The sequence below is a fragment of the Echiichthys vipera genome (assembly GCF_963691815.1).
Source record: "Echiichthys vipera genome assembly, chromosome: 23".
Classification (NCBI taxonomy): domain Eukaryota; kingdom Metazoa; phylum Chordata; class Actinopteri; order Perciformes; family Trachinidae; genus Echiichthys; species Echiichthys vipera.
The window spans coordinates 141,880-159,701 of NC_139848.1; the positions used below are offsets into that span (position 1 = coordinate 141,880).

Genomic DNA, 17,822 nt, shown 5'->3' on the forward strand with positions numbered 1-17,822 from the left:
CCCCCGTCACCCGCCCCCCCGTCCCCCCGTCACCCGCCCCCCCGCAGAGCGAACACAGCGCCCTGCAGCCGAGGGCGCGAGGCCACTGCTGCTTCATGTTGAGTAACGAGATCTGACCCTTATGTTTGTTTACTCTTCTTTAATGAACAACACACACGCACACGCACACGCACACGCACACGCACACGCACACACGCACACACGCACACACGCACACACGCACACACGCACACACGCACACACACACACACACACACACACACACGCACACACACACACACAGAGTGGGCTAAACTGGTTCTCTTTCACTCTGCGTTTGTTGGACCGGTTCTGGGGCTGAAGTCCAGAACCTCCACTTCTGTGGTTCACGTGGGACTCACCAGAACCCGTCACCTGTGATGTCACCTGTGATGTCACCTGTGATGTCACTGACCGGCGTAGAGTCCGGTGAAAGCAGCTCTGTGGTTCTGGTGCAGGTTCTGGTGCAGGTTCTGGTGCAGGTTCTGGGGGGTTCTGGTGCAGGTTCTGGGGGGTTCTGGGGGGTTCTGGATCTCCTGCAGCTGGTTCTGTTTGGGTCTGTGAGTCAGGGGGGTCCCTCAGAGTCCTCAACGGGCCCGGATCCAGGACCAAGAGCCAGGGAACAGGAAACCCCCCACATCTGCCCCTCGGATCAGAACCAGAGAATCTCCCCGCAGACTTTATTTCCCTGCCGTTGCCGCGGTAACGCCCCGTGTTTAGGACGCCGCCGGATGATTTGTGGCGGGGGGTTCTCCCTGACTCGGCAGAACAAGGACTTTTCCCCTCGCTAGACGCCAGGACCGGGCCCGTAAGCGCCTCCGCTGCGGCGCCGGAGCATCAAAGAGACGCATCGACTTCCTGAAGACGGAACCAGCGTCCAATCACGTCCAACTGACCCGAACTCCTGACACGCCGTCTGTCTCTTTGGGGTCACGCCGTCACGGTGGAGTTTCAGGTGCGTTGGCGTTTTTAAGGCGTCTCCAGGTGCTGTGGGGCGCCGGCCGCCACACTGCCACGCCTCCACGCCTCCACACTGCCACGCCTCCACGCCCCCACGCCTCCACGCCTCCACGCCTCCACGCCTCCACGCCTCCACGCCTCCACGCCTGAGTCTCACGTGGTTCTCTGGTCCTGTTTGACAAACACAGACCAGGTTCGAGATGTTTCAGGGACCCAGATCTGTGCGTGGAGTCTGGACGCCCCCCAGTGGCTCTCGGCCCCCGTTACAGTCTGATGGAACCACAGAGAACCATCAGAACCGGGTCCGTCTGGGCCCAGTTTCACCTCTAACACCAGTAAAACGCTGGTTTTCCTCCCACAGTCTCCAGGTTAGGTGACTCAAATAATAGTTTGGGACATTTATGAACATTTAAAACCATTTAAACATCATTTTAAACCATTTAAACATCATTAAAAACCATTTAAACATCATTAAAAACCATTTAAACATCATTAAAAACCATTTAAACATCATATAAAACCATTTAAACATCATTTAAACATCATTTACAGTGAAATATAGAAAAGTCAAACGTCGGCGTCAGTCCCTCAGGTCCCTGTAGGACTCGGCGCTGCTCGCCCCGGCGCTGCTCTGCCCGGCGCTCTTCTGCAGACGGTAGCTGGACTCTCTGAGCGGGATGCTGATGCCTGAGACGTAGGCGACGGACCGGGACACAGACCGGGACACGGCGGCTCTGAAGGACGGCGTTCTGGCCGTGAAGAGGACGAAGATCTGGACCCCCTGAGGGACACGAGGACCAGGTTCACCTGTGTTTGTCCTTTTATTCTGTGAAGCGAGAGAGAGACGCACCTGTGTGGTCGTACAGACGCAGAAGAGGACGCTGAACGCCAGGTGAGATGGACCCGTGGTGACCAGGACCAGGTACCCCAGAGACCAGGACAGACCCAGCAGCAGGGCCAGGGAGAGACTGGGCAGGAGCCTCCTCCACAGGGACCACGGGTCGGTCCTGAACCCACAGAAACATCACTGAGGTTACCTGAGGGGGCGGGGCCAGGAGGACGTGTTACCTGAGGGGGCGGGGGCAAGAGGAAGTGTTACCTGAGGGGGCGGGGCCAGGAGGACGTGTTACCTGAGGGGGGGGGGATCAGGAGGACGTGTTACCTGAGGGGGCGGGGCCAGGAGGATGTGTTATCTGGGGGGGCGGGATCAGGAGGACGTGTTACCTGAGGGGGGGGATCAGGAGGACGTGTTACCTGAGGGGGCGGGATCAGGAGGAAGTGTTACCTGAGGAGGGCGGGGCCAGGAGGACGTGTTACCTGAGGGGGGGGATCAGGAGGACGTGTTACCTGAGGGGGGGGATCAGGAGGACGTGTTACCTGAGGGGGCGGGGCCAGGAGGACGTGTTACCTGAGGGGGCGGGATCAGGAGGACGTGTTACCTGAGGGGGGGGGGATCAGGAGGACGTGTTACCTGAGGGGGGGATCAGGAGGACGTGTTACCTGAGGGGGGGGATCAGGAGGACGTGTTACCTGAGGGGGCGGGATCAGGAGGACGTGTTACCTGAGGGGGGCGGAGCCAGGAGGTAGTGTTTCATGACGGGGTGTGGCCAGGATGACGTGATACCTGAGGGGGCGGGGCAAGAGGAAGTGTTACCTGTTGAGGGCGGAGTCGGTCCTGCAGGTGGTCAGCGAGACCAGAACCAGCAGAACGCCGTTGTAGATCAGAATCACGCCGACTGGAAGCAGGAAACCCCAAAACATCGGCTTCCTGAAGTCGAAGCGTTTGGATTTATCCAGAGCTGCGAGCCAGCAGCTGCAACAAACAACAAACAACGTAAACAAACAACAACAAACGTCATCGTCATGTTGTTGTTGTTGACGGTGCTGATGGACCCACAATTCCTCCTGTCTGTATCCCAGAGGGTTGTCCACGCTGTAGGTGGCGCCCAGTGTGATCGCCATGACGACAGCCGGGACTCCTGACAGGAAACAGGAAGTTAGTGTTTAAATGTAAACGTTAAACTTGTTTTGAAGGCGTCCCCGTCGGCCCGTCCCCGTCGGCCCGTACCCCAGCCCACGGCCACGCTGAGCGGCGCCCAGTACGGCGGCAGGTTGCGTCTCATGGGCCGCACCAGCAGCACCAGCTGAGTGCCGTACACGCCGTTCCACGTGAAGGTGGCTAACAGGAAGTAGTGCAGCAGTGCCGCCACCGCCGAACACGAGCCCGCGTCTGGCTCCACGTGTTCCTCGGACTCCAGGACGGCGTTGGTTTGGGTGTCGACCTCCACGGGGCCGGCGTCCCGGCGGCTGTTCCCGACTCCGGAGAGGAAGGTGACGATGAACGCCAGCAGGCTGACGCAGATGCTCAGCAAAGCATTCTGGGAGTTCCTGTAGCTCTTAAAGCTGCAGTACAGACGGATTTTCAGAATAAAGTCCAAAACAGAAGTCGTAACATTTCAAAATAAAGGTCTTACTTGTCTCTGAGGTGGTGAATTATGGTGACGACCAAACCCAGAATGGAAACAGAAAGTCCAGCGACAGAAATGGCGTCCAGGGCGGCGGCGTACTCGTAATTCTCTCTGAACGACTGAAACACAAACACGAGAACCTTTAAACTTCCTGTCTCTGCGTTTGTCGTCTGTGAAACTGTGTGTGTCGGCGTTTCTCACCCAGAGAGCGGCGAAGTTGGTCGTGTGGTTGCAGACGCACGCCAGGAGCCCGTCGCTGGCGTTTCCCTTCCAGCAGCCGGAGGAGCTCCAGTCGTCCGCGCTGAAGCTCCAGGACACGCAGGCGAAGTCGAACAGAGACGTCCCGTCCAACACCTGAGACGGACACGACACCGTCACTGACGCGTTCCTCTAAAGACGCAGGTGTGACGACCGCCGCCGCCACGTCAACGACCATTAAAACATCAGTTTAGACCCTTAAACAGATTTTAACGGTCAGGTGTTTTCTGACCGTCGGTCTGAACAGCATCTCCACGTGTTGCGGCTCCACGCTGCATCCCTGACCCCGGACGCTCGCCGACAGGACCCTGACGGTGGCCCGGCGCCGTCTGTAGCGCCGGGACCTGAAGAAACGGTCGTTCTGGTAGAGGACGAAACCCAGCGAGACGTTGGAGACGCTGGAGACGTTGGCCGGCTTCAGGCGCCCGCTGGCGTCTGTTTCACGACACAAACACGTGAAACTTCAGGACGTTTTATTCTGAAATCACATTTCTGAACGTCACTCACCTGCAGGGAACCGCACGTAGATCACGGCGTCGGCGACGAACCCGTTTTCCACCACGACTGTCGACGTGTTGGTGTTCAGCTGAATGCGGTCGGCGATGAAACTTCCTGACGTCCCTGAACGCACCGGGAAACAGCTGTTAGTGATGTCATGAGACGCTCTGTGTTTGTTTGGTTTTGGTTTAAATGTTGTTTTTGTGTCTTTCAGGCTCCCGTTGGCGCCCACATCCAGCCGACGCCACGTCACGTGAGTACCCGGGTTTGAACGCCTTCTCTGTGATTTCGAACTGAGTCTTGGACGTTTGTTCCAACTCGCCGCCCAAAAAACGACCTTTAAAACGTCCTCAGAGCAACTGGACCTGGTTCTGTGTCAGGAAGACGTTTCACCTCTGATCCAAGAGGCTTCAGCAGTTCATGAACGTATCTGAGACCAGGACCAGGACCAGGTCCAGGACCAGGACCAGGTCCAGTCCCAGCCTGGTCCTGGTCCTGGTTCTGTGTCAGGGAGACGTTTCACCTCTGATCCAAGAGGCTTCAGCAGTTCATGAACGCATCTGACCAGGACCAGGACCAGGACCAGGACCTGGACCTGGTTCAGTCCCAGTCTGGTCCTGGACCTGGTTGGTTCAGTCCCAGGCTGGTCCTGGTTCAGTCCCAGCCTGGTCCTGGTTCAGTCCCAGCCTGGTCCTGGTCCTGGTTCAGTCCAAGCCTGGTCCTGGTTCAGTCCCAGCCTGGTCCTGGTCCTGGTCCTGGTCCTGGTTCAGTCCCAGCCTGGTCCTGGTCCAGTTACAGCCTGGTCCTGGTCCTGGTCCAGTTACAGCCTGGTCCTGGTCCTGGTCCAGTTACAGCCTGGTCCTGGTCCTGGTCCAGTCCCAGCCTGGTCCTGGTCCAGTTACAGCCTGGTCCTGGTCCTGGTCCAGTCCCAGCCTGGTCCTGGTCCTGGTCCTGGTCCGTCTTCCTGACAGAGCACCAGGTCCAGGTGCTTTGGCCTGAAGTTGCCTCGGGGACGTTTTCAGTCCCAGGGAGTCCAGCGTTGGTGAATCTGAGGGTCGAACACGGTGCCTTTGTGTTCTCCTGTCATCATGACCCCGGTCCCCAGAGGGCGCCGTGCAGACGCAGGTCTTTAAAAGCTGCTCAGTGGAACACATGCAGACGATAAAGACGTCCCAGTGATCAGAATAAAAACCATAAAACCATAAAGATGAATCCACCTCAGCTGAACTCTAGACTCTAAAGAAGCCGGACATAAAAAATAAGCACTTCCTGTTTGTTATAAAACAATAAAGTTTCACACGTCTCTCAGAACAAAGGGGAACTCCTCCTGAAGGATTCAGAACCTGTCTGTTTTAATACCAGGGCACGTCCAGGACACGTGGTCGGGCACGTCCAGGACACGTGGTCGGGCACGTCCAGGACACGTGGTCGGGCACGTCCAGGACAGGCACGCGTGGTCGGGCACGTCCAGGACACGCGTGCGCGGTCGGGCACGTCCAGGACACGCGTGCGCGGTCGGGCACGTCCAGGACACGCGTGCGCGGTCGGGCACGTCCAGGACACGTGTGCGCGGTCGGGCACATCCAGGACACGCGTGTGTGGTCGGGGACACGTCCAGGACACGCACGGTCGGTCGGGCACGTCCAGGACACGCGTGTGTGGTCGGGGACACGTCCAGGGCACGGTCGGTCGGGCACGTCCAGGACACGCGTGCGTGGTCGGGCACGTCCAGGACACGTGTGCGTGGTCGGCTGCTTACAGCGGTTACAGGGTCACGGTGACCTGGGTTCATCTGAGCCGGTTTAGCGTTCGTTTGATAAAGTTTTTCCATCTATGAAGGTTCTGTTTTTCTAACGTACGACAGCGGGAAACCGTTTGGTTGTACAGGGATTCAGACGGACGTGAGGGCGAGTGACTCGCCTCCGGCTCTTAAGCCTCTCAGGGCGCCCTCCCACTGTGCCTCCGTCCCGTGCCCCAGCACGTGTCACGGCTAAAGTCTGGTTCCTTTGACCAGTGTGATGCAACCGTACCACGTCTAGGAGCGGCACGCTTGCCGTCCACGGCCCGTTTGGGAGAGGTGGGCTTTAGTAAAGCACGTTTGCACGTGTACGAGCACGAGCGTGCGCACGTGTACGAGCACGAGGCCTACGGCGGTTCTGAGGTCATTTCCTGTGCGCCTGTTGGGACGTAGAAAAAAGAAGGAGGGACCATGCGCGGACATTTCAAACAACAAAAACAGGCATCAGTGCGTGTGACGTGTGACGTGTGACGGCGTGACGTGTGACGGCGTGATTGAGACGTCAGATTAGTGGATGTTGGGGTCCAGGTGCAGGTCTTTGCGGCTGCACAGTGGCTCCTGTTTGTGTTTGAGTGGTCTCATTGATGTCTGTCGAAGCTCGAGCGCGTTATCTCCAGAACAAAGCGCCGAGCTCCTGACGGGTCGATCGTGGTCAAAGGTCACTTCTAATCAAGCGTTTACTTTCCTCTCTTATCTGAGGGAAGCTGCAGAGTAAAGTGAGTAAATCTGAGGCTCAGCTGTGAGTCGGGGAGGTCGACGGTCACCTGACAGGGCGCTGAACTGGACGCCCTGCGTGTCCTCTGCAGGGATCAGCGCCGACTGCACCACCAGGTTGGGTTGCACCACTTTGGCGTGGGTGGCGTTGGTGCTGAGGCTGAGGTTCAGGGAGAGCTGCTCCAGGGTCAGCGTCAGGCTGGGCACAGGACAGAAAACGCACCGTCCGTGGGTCTGAAACCACAGCCTGAACCACAGGGAAGCGCTCCTACCTGAGAGTGGCGTCGCTTTCCTCGCCGCCGTCCGGCGTGCTGGCGTTCAGCAGCTGGCTGACTGTGGCGACCGCCGCGACTCTGACGCTCTGCAGCACAGACACAAGAGTCCATCAGCGGTTGTTATTACTCGTGCTTTGTCGTTCTGTTTCTCAGCCTTGTGGTTTGGCGTCCCCTGCAGGGCGGGTTGAGTTTACCTCGGTGGCGTTGGGAGACAGCAGCAGCGTGTTGGCGATCTGAGCCGCCGCGGTCACGTCCTCAGGCGTCAGCTCTTCGGGTTTGGAGGTCAGAATCTGAGCGCTGCTCGCCAGCGTCTCCAAATCCAGCGTGCCGGTGAGCTGAGAGAGGAGACGCGTTACTCTGGAGCTGCAGTTTAGAACAAAACAAGACGCCGTCACGTGGTCAAAAACACGGGAACGACGGGTTCTCACGTTCTGTTGGAGGTCGCTGAGCGTCTGGTCGCACTGGAGCAGCCGCAGACGCTGGAAACTGGGCGCTCCGTGGGTGGAGGAACATCGGGTGGAGGCTCGGGGTTTACCAGCTGATGGAGGGATGGAGGGTAAAGTGATGGAGGGGTGGAGGTAAAGTGATGGAGGGGTGCAGGTAAAGTGATGGAGGGGTAAAGTGATGGAGGGGTGGAGGTAAAGTGATGGAGGGGTGGAGGGTAAAGTGATGGAGGGGTGGAGGTAAAGTGATGGAGGGGTGGAGGTAAAGTGATGGAGGGGTGAAGGTAAAGTGATGGAGGGGTGGAGGTAAAGTGATGGAGGGATGGAGGTAAAGTGATGGAGGGGTGGAGGTAAAGTGATGGAGGGGTGGAGGTAAAGTGATGGAGGGGTGCAGGTAAAGTGATGGAGGGGTGGAGGTAAAGTGATGGAGGGGTGGAGGTAAAGTGATGGAGGGGTGGAGGGTAAAGTGATGGAGGGATGGAGGGTAAAGTGATGGAGGGGGGGAGGTAAAGTGATGGAGGGGTGGAGGGTAAAGTGATGGAGGGGTGGAGGGTAAAGTGATGGAGGGGTGGAGGTAAAGTGATGGAGGGATGGAGGTAAAGTGATGGAGGGGTGGAGGGTAAAGTGATGGAGGGGTGGAGGTAAAGTGATGGAGGGGTGGAGGGTAAAGTGATGGAGGGGGGGAGGTAAAGTGATGGAGGGGTGGAGGGTAAAGTGATGGAGGGGTGGAGGGTAAAGTGATGGAGGGGTGGAGGTAAAGTGATGGAGGGATGGAGGTAAAGTGATGGAGGGGTGGAGGGTAAAGTGATGGAGGGGTGGAGGTAAAGTGATGGAGGGATGGAGGTAAAGTGATGGAGGGGTGGAGGTAAAGTGATGGAGGGATGGAGGTAAAGTGATGGAGGGGTGGAGGGTAAAGGTGGAGGTAAAGTGATGGAGGGGTGGAGGTAAAGTGATGGAGGGGTGGAGGGTAAAGTGATGGAGGGGTGGAGGTAAAGTGATGGAGGGGTGGAGGGTAAAGTGATGGAGGGGTGGAGGTAAAGTGATGGAGGGGTGGAGGGTAAAGTGATGGAGGGTAAAGTGATGGAGGGGTGGAGGGTAAAGTGATGGAGGGTAAAGTGATGGAGGGGTGGAGGTAAAGTGATGGAGGGATGGAGGTAAAGTGATGGAGGGGTGGAGGGTAAAGTGATGGAGGGGTGGAGGTAAAGTGATGGAGGGGTGGAGGTAAAGTGATGGAGGGGTGGAGGTAAAGGTGGAGGTAAAGTGATGGAGGGGTGGAGGTAAAGGTGGAGGTAAAGGTGGAGGTAAAGTGATGGAGGGGTGGAGAGTAAAGGTGGAGGTAAAGTGATGGAGGGGTGGAGGTAAAGGTGGAGGTAAAGTGATGGGTGGAGGGTAAAGTGATGGAGGTAAAGGTGGAGGTAAAGGTGGAGGTAAAGGTGGAGGGTAAAGTGATGGAGGGGTGGAGGTAAAGTGATGGAGGGGTGGAGGTAAAGTGATGGAGGGGTGGAGGTAAAGGTGGAGGTAAAGTGATGGGTGGAGGGTAAAGTGATGGAGGGGTGGAGGTAAAGTGATGGAGGGGTGGAGGTAAAGTGATGGAGGGGTGGAGGTAAAGGTGGAGGTAAAGTGATGGGTGGAGGGTAAAGTGATGGAGGGGTGGAGGTAAAGGTGGAGGTAAAGTGATGGGTGGAGGGTAAAGTGATGGAGGGGTGGAGGTAAAGTGATGGAGGGGTGAGGGTAAAGTGATGGAGGGGTGGAGGTAAAGTGATGGAGGTAAAGTGATGGGTGGAGGGTAAAGTGATGGAGGGGTGGAGGTAAAGTGATGGAGGGGTGAGGGTAAAGTGATGGAGGGGTGAGGGTAAAGTGATGGAGGGGTGGAGGTAAAGGTGTAGAAACGTACCTCCGCCCGTTCCCGTTGGACACGCCTCCTCAGAATAAGCGAACCAGCCAATGGGAGTCCGCGGGAACATGAACCCGTCCAACTCTTGGAAGGACAGAAGTTTTCTGAGGGTGGAGGAGGTGGAGAAGGGGGAGAAGGGGGAGGAGGTGGAGAAGGGGGAGGAGGGGGAGAAGGGGGAGGAGGTGGAGAAGGGGGAGGAGGTGGAGAAGGGGGAGAAGGTGGAGAAGGGGGAGGAGGTGGAGAAGGGGGAGGAGGTGGAGAAGGGGGAGGAGGGGGAGAAGGGGGAGGAGGTGGAGAAGGGGGAGAAGGGGGAGGAGGTGAGAACCTGAAGGACTCAGTCAGGGTGGAACGACCCTTTAATGAGGCGCTGCGGTGTCGTACCCTCTGAACACGTCTCTCCCGTCCATTCGTCAGGACAGATGCAGGCGCCGTCCAATGGCATTCCTCCGTTATCACAAACCACCGGAGGGGGAGGGGCTTCAGTGGGAGGAGCAGTGGGAGGAGCTACAGTAGAAGTGGGAGGGGCTACAGTAGTAGTATTGGGTAAAGGAGTAGTAGTAAGAGCTTCAGCAGTAGTATTGGGTAAAGGAGTAGTGGGAGGAGCTACAGTAGTGGGAGGAGCTACAGTAGTAGTATTGGGTAAAGGAGTAGTGGGAGGAGCTACAGTAGGAGGAGGAGCTACAGTAGTATTGGGTAAAGGAGTAGTGGGAGGAGCTACAGTAGTAATGGGTAAAGGAGGAGTGGGAGGAGTCACAGTAGTAGTATTGGGTAAAGGAGGAGTGGGAGGAGCTACAGTAGTAGTAGTGGGTAAAGGAGTAGTGGGAGGGGCTACAGTAGTAGTATTGGGTAAAGGAGTAGTAGTAGGAGGAGCTACAGTAGTAGTATTGGGTAAAGGAGTAGGAGGAGCTTCAGCAGTAGTATTGGGTAAAGGAGTAGTGGGAGGAGCTACAGTAGTAGTATTGGGTAAAGGAGTGGGAGGAGCTACAGTAGTAGTATTGGGTAAAGGAGTAGGAGGAGCTACAGTAGTAGTATTGGGTAAAGGAGTAGTGGGAGGAGCTTCAGTAGTAGTAGTGGGTAAAGGAGTAGTGGGAGGAGCTTCAGCAGTAGTATTGGGTAAAGGAGGAGTGGGAGGAGCTACAGTAGTAGTATTGGGTAAAGGAGGAGTGGGAGGAGCTACAGTAGTAGTAGTGGGTAAAGGAGTAGTGGGAGGGGCTACAGTAGTAGTATTGGGTAAAGGAGTAGTAGTAGGAGGAGCTACAGTAGTAGTAGTGGGTAAAGGAGTAGTGGGAGGGGCTACAGTAGTAGTATTGGGTAAAGGAGTAGTAGTAGGAGGAGCTACAGTAGTAGTATTGGGTAAAGGAGTAGGAGGAGCTTCAGCAGTAGTATTGGGTAAAGGAGTAGTGGGAGGAGCTACAGTAGTAGTATTGGGTAAAGGAGTGGGAGGAGCTACAGTAGTAGTATTGGGTAAAGGAGTAGGAGGAGCTACAGTAGTAGTATTGGGTAAAGGAGTAGTGGGAGGAGCTTCAGTAGTAGTAGTGGGTAAAGGAGTAGTGGGAGGAGCTTCAGCAGTAGTATTGGGTAAAGGAGGAGTGGGAGGAGCTACAGTAGTAGTATTGGGTAAAGGAGGAGTGGGAGGAGCTACAGTAGTAGTAGTGGGTAAAGGAGTAGTGGGAGGGGCTACAGTAGTAGTATTGGGTAAAGGAGTAGTAGGAGGAGCTACAGTAGTAGTATTGGGTAAAGGAGTAGTAGGAGGAGCTACAGTAGTAGTATTGGGTAAAGGAGTAGTAGGAGGAGCTACAGTAGTAGTATTGGGTAAAGGAGTAGTAGTAGGAGGAGCTTCAGCAGTAGTATTGGGTAAAGGAGTAGTAGTAGTAAGAGCTTCAGTAGTAGTATTGGGTAAAGGAGTAGGAGGAGCTTCAGCAGTAGTATTGGGTAAAGGAGTAGTGGGAGGAGCTACAGTAGTAGTATTGGGTAAAGGAGTGGGAGGAGCTACAGTAGTAGTATTGGGTAAAGGAGTAGGAGGAGCTACAGTAGTAGTATTGGGTAAAGGAGTAGTGGGAGGAGCTTCAGTAGTAGTAGTGGGTAAAGGAGTAGTGGGAGGAGCTTCAGCAGTAGTAGTGGGTAAAGGAGTAGTGGGAGGAGCTTCAGCAGTAGTATTGGGTAAAGGAGTAGTGGGAGGAGCTTCAGTAGTAGTAGTGGGTAAAGGAGTAGTGGGAGGAGCTTCAGCAGTAGTAGTGGGTAAAGGAGTAGTGGGAGGAGCTTCAGCAGTAGTATTGGGTAAAGGAGTAGTGGGAGGGGCTACAGTAGTAGTATTGGGTAAAGGAGTAGTGGGAGGAGCTACAGTAGTAGTATTGGGTAAAGGAGTGGGAGGAGCTACAGTAGTAGTGGGAGGAGCTACAGTCGTAGAAGGGGCTACAGTCGTAGTGGGAGGAGCTACAGTCGTAGTGGGAGGAGCTACAGTCGTAGAAGGGGCTACAGTCGTAGTGGGAGGAGCTACAGTCGTAGGAGGGGCTACAGTCGTAGTGGGAGGAGCTACAGTCGTAGTGGGAGGAGCTACAGTCGTAGAAGGGGCTACAGTCGTAGTGGGAGGAGCTACAGTCGTAGGAGGAGCTACAGTAGTGGGAGGAGCTACAGTCGTAGTAGAGCGGACTGCAGTGGTCGTATCAGCAGGTGGTGGGACCCCGGTGGTTGTGTCCGTGACATTCGTCGTCGTTGTTGTTGTTGTTGTTGTTGTTGTTGTTGAGGCCAGATGAGCAGCTGTGAGTAAACACATCAGGACTGATTTCATTATTTCCTCAGAGATCAAGTTTGTTGTTGCAGCGCAGACGTTTGATTGGTTCAGTTTCCAGTGTTGCGTCCAATCATCTCACAGAAGGAGGATTCCCTTTGTTTCCATGACGACCCTGGTTATGAATCTGTACCTTTAACTCATAATAATCTGAATAAGCCCAGAGCAGGCGGACCTGAGCAGCCCGGGTCGTGTTTCACACATTAATACACTTATTAGACACACGCAGCTGTAAACAAAGGAAACACCGACTCAGCGGTTTCTCACCCAGACACAAAAGGAACAGGCACTCCATGGTCACGGGCGCTCCTCAACGTGCTGTGGCGTCCGCCGCACACGGGTCACTGCGCTCATGTCCCCGTGTCCCTGTGATCACAAGGATCTCAAACATCATAAAGATCATAAAAGAGTTCACGTGTGATCAAAAGAGTTCACGTGTGATCAAAAGAGTTCACGTGTGATCAAAAGAGTTCACGTGTGATCATAAAAGAGTTCACGTGTGATCATAAAAGAGTTCACGTGTGATCATAAAAGAGTTCACGTGTGATCAAAAGAGTTCACGTGTGATCATAAAAGAGTTCACGTGTGATCATAAAAGAGTTCACGTGTGATCAAAAGAGTTCACGTGTGATCATAAAACAGCTGCTGGTGAATAAAGGTCAAAGACTTTTGAATCTGGGAGAGTTTTAGGGACCAGGACCAGGACCAGGGCCAGGGCCAGGACCAGGGCCAGGGCCAGGACCAGGACCAGGACCAGGACCAGGGCCAGGACCAGGACCAGGCTGGGACTGCTGATGATGTCACTGGAACCCTTTGTGCTCCGTCGTTAGAGTGACAGTGGTTGGTGGAAGTAGGTCTGGACTTGGTTAGTCCTGGTCCTGGTCCTGGTCCTGGTTCAGTGGTTGGTGGAAGTAGATCTTGACTTGGTTAGTGCTGGTCCTGGTCCTGGTTCAGTGGTTGGTGGAAGTAGGTCTGGACTTGGTTAGTCCTGGTCCTGGTCCTGGTCCTGGTTCAGTGGTTGGTGGAAGTAGGTCTGGACTTGGTTAGTCCTGGTCCTGGTCCTGGTCCTGGTTCAGTGGTTGGTGGAAGTAGATCTGGACTTGGTTAGTGCTGGTCCTGGTCCTGGTCCAGTGGTTGGTGGAAGTAGGTCTGGACTTGGTTAGTGCTGGTCCTGGTCCTGGTTCAGTGGTTGGTGGAAGTAGGTCTGGACTTGGTTAGTGCTGGTCCTGGTTCAGTGGTTGGTGGAAGTAGGTCTGGACTTGGTTAGTGCTGGTCCTGGTCCAGTGGTTGGTGGAAGTAGGTCTGGACTTGGTTAGTGCTGGTCCTGGTCCAGTGGTTGGTGGAAGTAGGTCTGGACTTGGTTAGTGCTGGTCCTGGTCCAGTGGTTGGTGGAAGTAGATCTGGACTTGGTTAGTGCTGGTCCTGGTCCTGGTCCAGTGGTTGGTGGAAGTAGATCTGGACTTGGTTAGTCCTGGTCCTGGTCCTGGTCCTGGTTCAGTGGTTGGTGGAAGTAGGTCTGGACTTGGTTAGTGCTGGTCCTGGTCCTGGTTCAGTGGTTGGTGGAAGTAGGTCTGGACTTGGTTAGTCCTGGTCCTGGTCCTGGTCCTGGTTCAGTGGTTGGTGGAAGTAGATCTGGACTTGGTTAGTGCTGGTCCTGGTCCTGGTCCAGTGGTTGGTGGAAGTAGATCTGGACTTGGTTAGTCCTGGTCCTGGTCCTGGTCCTGGTTCAGTGGTTGGTGGAAGTAGGTCTGGACTTGGTTAGTGCTGGTCCTGGTCCTGGTCCTGGTCCAGTGGTTGGTGGAAGTAGGTCTGGACTTGGTTAGTCCTGGTCCTGGTCCTGGTCCTGGTTCAGTGGTTGGTGGAAGTAGGTCTGGACTTGGTTAGTGCTGGTCCTGGTCCTGGTCCTGGTTCAGTGGTTGGTGGAAGTAGGTCTGGACTTGGTTAGTCCTGGTCCTGGTCCTGGTCCTGGTTCAGTGGTTGGTGGAAGTAGATCTGGACTTGGTTAGTGCTGGTCCTGGTCCTGGTCCAGTGGTTGGTGGAAGTAGGTCTGGACTTGGTTAGTGCTGGTCCTGGTCCTGGTCCTGGTTCAGTGGTTGGTGGAAGTAGGTCTGGACTTGGTTAGTCCTGGTCCTGGTCCTGGTTCAGTGGTTGGTGGAAGTAGATCTGGACTTGGTTAGTCCTGGTCCTGGTCCTGGTCCTGGTCCAGTGGTTGGTGGAAGTAGGTCTGGACTTGGTTAGTGCTGGTCCTGGTCCTGGTCCTGGTTCAGTGGTTGGTGGAAGTAGGTCTGGACTTGGTTAGTCCTGGTCCTGGTCCTGGTCCTGGTTCAGTGGTTGGTGGAAGTAGATCTGGACTTGGTTAGTGCTGGTCCTGGTCCTGGTCCTGGTCCAGTGGTTGGAGTCACAGGAGGACGTCTGTGAACAGTTGTTCTTTGAGGTTGGATGAAGGGATGAAAGGGCAGCATTGTAAACTGGAGAGAAGTGGAGTCTCAGACCTCCTCCTCTGGTTAGCCATGGTCCAGTCCCAGCCTGGTCCTGGTCCTGGTCCTGGTCCTGGTCCAGTCCCAGCCTGGTCCTGGTCCTGGTCCTGGTCCAGTCTCAGCCTGGTCCTGGTCCTGGTCCTGGTCATGGTCCTGGTCCAGTCTCAGCCTGGTCCTGGTCCTGGTCCAGTTGCTTTGGACTGAATCTGCTTTGAGGAAAAGTCTTTGTAAACAAAACAGCTCGTTAATTATTGTGTTTGAAAGAATCTGGTCCTGGTTTGTTTCATCACAGATTAACTCGTCACACACACACACACACACACACACACACACACACACACACACACACACACACACAGAGAGACACACACACACACACACACACACACACACACACACACACACACACACACACACACACACACAGATAGACCCTGTTGGTTTGTTGTTGACTCAGAGTTAATGTGTGATGGATCTGCAGCCCTGCTCCTGATCCCCGGCCCCCCTCTGGGCTCAGGGGGCGCTGTAGACCCTGTGGTGGACCCTGTGGACCCTGTGGACCCTGTTGACTCAGAGTTAATGTGTGACGGATCTGCAGCCCTCCCTGCTCCTGGTCCCGGCTCCCCTCGGGCCTGAGGGGACCCTGAGGGGACCCTGTGGTGGACCCTGTGGACCCTGTGGACCCTGTTGACTCAGAGTTAATGTGTGACGGACGTGCAGCCCTCCCTGCTCCTGGCCCCGGCCCCCCTCGGGCTCAGACCTGGCCCCGGCCCCCCTCGGGCTCAGACCTGGTCATGGCTCGGCTCGTGGAGTGCGTCCCAAACTTCTCTGAAGGTCGAAACAAAGAGGTTCGTTTCTACGCTTTAATTCTTTTCTTTTATTCATTTGAACTGTTTCTTTGTTTGTTTGTTTGTTTCTTTGTTTGTTTGTTTGTTTGTTTGTTTCTTTGTTTCTTTGTTTGTTTGTTTGTTTCTTTGTTTGTTTGTTTGTTTCTTTGTTTCTTTGTTTGTTTGTTTACAGATAAACAAACAAACTAAATCTAAAAAACACATTAAATCACATTAAAACACATTAAATCACATTACTGTATAATAATGTAATAACATTTCTGTTTAAGTCTCTGATTTATTTTGATCCATTTAAAAACCTTTTTATTTAAATAACAATAATAAATTAATTTAGTTCATTTTCTCCTGTCTGACGCTTTTTATATTAATTTATTTAAATTAATTATTTTAAATGTAACAAACGTGAGTTAAATATTTAATTTACTTTCTTTATTTAAACGTTTGTGTTTTTGTGTGAATTCATTATTTTTCATTTGCTTTTGTGTCAAAAAAGAATCTTTTTAAAATAAATTTAATATAAAAATGATAAATAAAGAATTAACTCTGAAGTTTAAACAGGAAACAATAAAATAAAATAATTAAAGTGAGAAGATTAATGTTTATTTTTATTCAACAAACTCTTTTATATGAATTATTAATTTGCTTTTAAATGGAACAAATATGATTTAACGATTTAATTTACTTTAGTCATTTCATCTTTTTCATGTTTTTTTAATTCATCTGTATTTTTTTATATTTTTGTTATTTAAAAAAACTAAAAATTTAATTAAATTAAAAAAACAACAAAACATTCAAACACAAATAAAATAAATAAATAGAATAAAACATTGTTTGCGTCACATTTGATCAATAATTGATGTTTTAATTTTTAACAGTTTTAATAAAGAAAGAAAAATAAATAAAAACATTTAAAACAAAGACAAAAGTAAATAAAATAAAAAATAAAATCAGAGAAATTAAAACAAAAGTAAACAAAGAAACAAATGTTGAAGGAAATAAAATTTAAACAAATAAAAAATATAAAACACATTTAACATATTTAAATAAAATAATTAAATATATACATAAAAACAAATAAATAAAATAAAATAAATAAAGTACATTTAAAACAAAACAATAAAAAAATTAAATAAATACTTTTAACATATTTAAATAAATAAAAAAATAACAAATTTAATTAAAAGTAAAATAATTCAATAAATACTTAAAAAAAAAAAAAGATAAAGAAAAAAATACATTTAACATATTTAAATAAATAAAAATAAATAAATAAAAACATTTAAAATAAATAAATAGAAACATTAAAAATGTATTTGTAAGTTCATGACGGCGAACAGGAAGTGACCTCACAGGCGTGTGGCGTTGTGTCTCAGGTGATCGATGCGATCGCCGCGTCCATCTCCAGCACGCCGGGCGTCAGCCTGCTGGACGTGGACCCGGGGGCGTCCACCAACCGCACCGTCTACACCTTCGTGGGCGCTCCGGACGCCGTGGTGGAGGCAGCGCTCAACGCCGCCCGCCAGGCCTTCAGCCTCATCGACATGAGCTCGCACTCAGGTGAGGGGCGCTCTGATTGGACGAGCCGCTCAGCCGTCACAGGAAATGAGTTCAGCTAACAGGAAGATAACAGGAAGCTGACAGGAAGCTAACAAGATGCTAACAGGAAGGTAACCGGAAGCTAACAAGATGCTAACGGGAGGCTAACAGGAAGCTGACAGGAAGCTAACAAGATGCTAACAGGAAGCTTACAAGATGCTAACAGGAAGCTAACAGGATGCTAACAGGAAGCTAGGTCCCCAGTCCTCAGGGAGGATGAGCTTTGAACAGGATGCTAACTCAGAGCTAACAGGAAGCTAACAGGAAACTAGGTCCCCAGTCCTCAGGGAGGATGAGCTTTGAACAGGATGCTAACTCAGAGCTAACAGGAAGCTAACAGGAAACTAGGTCCCCAGTCCTCAGGGAGGATGAGCTTTGAACAGGAAGCTAACTCAGAGCTAACAGGATGCTAACGCAGAGCTAACAGCTGTTGTGTGTTTCCTGGTCAGGGGAGCATCCTCGCACCGGCGCTCTGGACGTCTGTCCCTTCATCCCCGTCCAGAACGTCTCCATGGACGACTGCGTCCGCTGCGCCGAGCTCTTCGGACAGAGGCTGGCCGACATGCTGCACGTCCCCGGTGAGACGCCGCCAACGCCACGCCGCGCTGACGGTAGACGTCGTTAGCGCCGTGTCTAACAGCTGTTGTGTCTTCGCAGTGTTTCTTTACGGAGCGGCGGCGAGGAGCGAGGCGAGGAGGAATCTTCCGTCCGTCCGCGCCGGAGAGTACGAAGCTCTGCCGGAGAAGGTGACGCACACTCCACTTCCTGTTTCATCCAAAACAAGGCA

The 17,822-nt window shown here is 52.7% G+C and overlaps 2 protein-coding genes across 2 annotated transcripts in view; one reads left to right on the forward strand and one right to left on the reverse strand.

The window, feature by feature from the left end:
• Nucleotides 1-1,558: 1,558 nt before the first annotated feature.
• Nucleotides 1,559-12,468, reverse strand: LOC310964693 (adhesion G-protein coupled receptor G7-like; the record flags this gene model as incomplete). Its single annotated transcript, XM_083937948.1, is given in 18 exon segments — nt 1,559-1,759; nt 1,829-1,985; nt 2,633-2,791; nt 2,876-2,957; nt 3,047-3,381; nt 3,453-3,565; nt 3,648-3,800; nt 3,937-4,139; nt 4,212-4,325; nt 6,765-6,913; nt 6,987-7,075; nt 7,184-7,324; nt 7,418-7,527; nt 9,327-9,410; nt 9,413-9,430; nt 9,708-9,830; nt 11,704-11,975; nt 12,416-12,468. Coding segments are annotated over 18 exon segments (2,556 nt in total).
• A 2,917-nt stretch (nt 12,469-15,385) lies between these two features.
• ftcd (formimidoyltransferase cyclodeaminase) overlaps nt 15,386-17,822 on the forward strand; it is a gene marked incomplete at both ends in the record, with an annotated part of 7,868 nt that continues 5,431 nt past the window's right edge. Inside the window, 4 exons of the mRNA XM_083938183.1 lie at nt 15,386-15,439; nt 16,813-16,996; nt 17,485-17,613; nt 17,693-17,781. Of these exons, the coding sequence (XP_083794309.1) occupies nt 15,386-15,439; nt 16,813-16,996; nt 17,485-17,613; nt 17,693-17,781 (456 nt within the window). The remainder of the gene's footprint in view (nt 15,440-16,812; nt 16,997-17,484; nt 17,614-17,692; nt 17,782-17,822) is intronic.